Raw genomic sequence first — 3,702 nt, forward strand, 5'->3', positions numbered from 1 at the left:
GCTGCTGAGGTTTAAGCTGTGAACAACGTCATCTGGGGAACTGTTAATAACTGTACAACCCAGTAAAAACACTGTACCATGGATGTAGCCCCAAAAGAGCATCAGCCGCGCCCAGAACACGTGCGGACAGGCAGCCAGCACGGCGTTGTGGGGGTTAATAGAAAATAGATGCTAACACCACCTGAAAGCAAGAATGCTGTCAAGTGGGAGATATGGATTCTAAGGAGAGCAGTCATCCCAAGCTGTGGCCTTACCACGAGGTAAAGCCCAGGCAGCTTGTACAGAAAATCGGTCCAGATTTCAACTGGTTTTAACTGGGATAAAAATTACTCCCCACTAGAAACAACAGAAAAAGGCACTGATTCGTGGATCATCTCCATGTATTCCTCTCTGGTCTTGAACGTACCCTATGAGCACCTTTCTTTTCCCCATCCCCAAAAGAGGGGCTCGGAACAACCACTGCACCCCAGTGAACATGAAATAGTTCATTTGGCACCGGCCTCCCTCTCTGCTCAAGTGTCTGGACAGTGCTCACAAACAGATTCACACAGAAGAAAAGGCTCTGAGGGATCCCTCCCCCAAAATTCATGCCCAATATGATGTGTCCAGGGAGCAGCTGCGTCTTCCCAATAGCGGGTAGCTGCCTACGGTCCCCACAGCCACCTCCTCTCCACCAGCTACTCTGCGTGGTGCTTCTGGTGGCGCACCAGCTGGGGCTGGAACCGGAAGCTCTCCCCACACCGGGCGCAGCGGTAGGGCTGCTCCCCGGTGTGGATGCGGGTGTGCTTGATGAGGTTGGAGTTGCCACTGAAGCCCCGGCCGCACTGGCTGCATTTGTAAGGCTTCTCACCGGTGTGGGTACGAGTATGGTTAATGAGGTCAGAGCTCTGTCCGAAACGTTTGCCACACTGCCCGCAGGCGTAAGGCCGGACGCCGTCGTGGGCTCGCTGGTGCTGAAGGAGGTGGGAGCGTTGGCTGAAGCTCTTCCCGCAGGCTGGGCACTTGTAGGGCCGCTCGCCCGTGTGCATGCGCTGGTGTTTGATGCAGGTGGAGCTGTCGCTGAAGATCTTCCCGCACTCGCTGCACACGTAGGGCTTGAGCCCGGTGTGGATGCGCTGGTGCTTGAGGAGATTTGAGCTCTGGCTGAAGCTCTTCCCGCACTCGGCGCAGGTGTAGGGTTTCTGGCCCGTGTGGACCCGCCGGTGCTGGACGAGGTGGGAGCTCTGGCTGAAACCCTTGCCGCACTCCCCACAGAGGAACGGGCGCTCCCCGGTGTGCATTCGCTGGTGCTGGATGAGGTGGATGCTCCGACTGAAGCCCTTGCCACACTCAGAGCAGATGGTGGGCCGCTCTGCACGAGGGGCGCGCCGGGAGGCTGCCACCACCCTTCTCTCCGGCCTTTTCACCAGGCTGAGATCAGAGCAAGGCAGCGTAGCCTCCTCTTCCTCCTCACGGATATCTTGATGAACCTCTGAGGAACCATGCTGACTTCCATGGGTGTCCCCAAACTCTTCCTCTTCTGCTCTGGAGCTCACTACCAACAGGTCCTGTAGATCTGTGCTTGCAAGGTGATCTGGAAGGGGACCTAGCTCACCACCTGGAAAAACAGTATGACTGTAATTCTCACCGGGAAGTGGCACAGGAAAGAAGAGGCAAGGTGTTCTCCTAGGGAGCCTCATCTGCAGCGTGTAGGAGAAGCAGTAAAGGGAAGACTGGGAGCAAATGGAAAAATAGGTGCAGGAGAAGTTGTATGGCCTTGTCATGTGAGCCAGAACAGATGTGCCACAAACAGCAGAGCCAAGGGCAATGCTAGAAGTGTCTCCTTGCCCCCAAGAAATCTTCACATTTTGTCTTCTTAATATTCTGTCTTCTTATACACACTCCTAAGAGCAGGCTGACAAAGGCAGGCCATCTGCCTGCCCTGAGGGGGAAAGAGCAGATCTCAGTATAAGCTGCATGAAATAAGGTGGCTTAAATAACACTGAGGCAGCTCAAAGAGTACTTTGCTTGCTCTGTGTTTATAGGCTTATCTAACTTGTTCCTCACCCCTGTATGTCTCCTCCAAGGCCTCATGATCTTGTTCTTCTTCTTGGTTCATCTGGGCAGTTACGTCAAGGTCAGCAATCGGGAATCCTTCTTACAAAAGCAAACAAAGTAATCTTAGTTGAATATTCAGCAAGAGCTTTGTCAAATGTCTTAAAATTTACTGTCCCTGTTGAATACGGGGAACAAGCAGAGTAGTAGCATAAAAGAATGGAGTCAGCTGAGTGACAAACATTTATGGACATCCTGTGAACTACTGAGGTATCTAGTGTCAGATACTTTCCTTAAAGGAGATTCAAGGTTGCCCCTCTTCTGATAAGTGATATCCATTGGGACATACACCAGACAAGCTGGACCCAGAATTGCTTGACAGCAATAATAGATACAGGTGGAAGCAAAGAGCAAAACCCCACCATACTTACTATTCTTTGATAATGACAACCAAAAGACTAATTATTCTCCCAGGATTATTATTAAATGGAAAATGGCTCTTCCGTCACCAGCACCTGATTTTCTTACTTGCTACCTAATCTATTCTTTTTTCTCCAGGACTCTCAGGCTGAGATGGCAAACCCTAACAAACCATACAATTTGATGTCTCGTCCACTCCAGATGGATTCTATCAGCAGGGGACCCCCTCCTGAGCTCCAACAACCACCATGAATGCAACTGCTGGGGAGGCTGCTCTTACAAATGCCATCATCACCGAAGACAAGAACTTTTCCTTCAGTATTTACTATTTTAAGACCAAAACCAGACAAATGGTAAGCAAGAACAGTTAGCATCACAAGGTCATGCATTGGCAGTTGCTGCAGAAAAAATGCAGAGGAACAAAGAAAATACAATGGAAAGAAAAGCATTTTCTTTAAGAATCACATTAAGAATCAAAAGTGGTGGGGAGAGGACACTATATGGAGGATCTAGGACCAGAGACTGATGTGTATCACAGCTAAAGCTGAGATCACTTATGGGAATACCTTTAAAGTATTTAAGACATTACTTTTCTTCCCCCTTTTAATTGTTCTATGTACTTAATACTACTTTTCATCACCACAAAAATATAGTCCCTGTACTCTGCTTCAAGCTACCAATATTTCTGGACAATCAATGCATCTTGACAAGATGGGATGGAAACTCCAGATGGAATTAACTAAGTGGACAGATGGGCTCTGGTGCAAACCAACATTGTTAACTGATGGGTGCCTGGTCCTCGACCACCTCATCCATCACCAACATCTATTTAATGACAGGTAATGGGTAAAAAGGGATTAGATAGTGTCAGAATTAAGAAGACAATTCAGCTGAGGGGAAGTTTTGGACCTTGGATACAAGTGATTACAAAAACACTGGTCTTGAAGTCTGTTTATTCTATGTAGCAAAGTTGGACAGAAAGAAAGGGAGCAAGTGAAACAGAAGGACTGCAACCTTGAACTGCAGAGCCACAAAGAAAAAAATTAATCATATAAGTAAAAAAGAAGGCTTAGCAAAAAAAAAAAAGGCTTAAAAGTTAATAATCTGGGTTTGTACTTTAAATATGTGCTGAATGCTGAAGTGGACCACCCCTGCAGATGGATCATTTCCAGCAGTTCCAAGCTGATATACAAAGGGAAGCTGCTCTCCACAGCCCCACAGCGCTCCCGACTTCACCTCTGCTGAGAA

The 3,702-nt window shown here is 48.4% G+C and overlaps 1 protein-coding gene across 1 annotated transcript; it reads right to left on the reverse strand.

The window, feature by feature from the left end:
• Window positions 1-677: 677 nt before the first annotated feature.
• LOC103778338 (zinc finger protein 239-like) lies at window positions 678-2,098 on the reverse strand. The gene is made up of 2 exons (XM_008945924.1): window positions 2,047-2,098; window positions 678-1,597 (listed from the first exon to the last, which is right to left on the reverse strand). Exons 1-2 carry the CDS (start codon window positions 2,096-2,098, stop codon window positions 678-680), a joined length of 972 nt encoding a protein of 323 aa, XP_008944172.1.
• Window positions 2,099-3,702: the final 1,604 nt, after the last annotated feature.

This window comes from Merops nubicus, unplaced genomic scaffold (genome assembly GCF_000691845.1).
Source record: "Merops nubicus isolate BGI_N331 unplaced genomic scaffold, ASM69184v1 scaffold15700, whole genome shotgun sequence".
Taxonomy (NCBI): domain Eukaryota; kingdom Metazoa; phylum Chordata; class Aves; order Coraciiformes; family Meropidae; genus Merops; species Merops nubicus.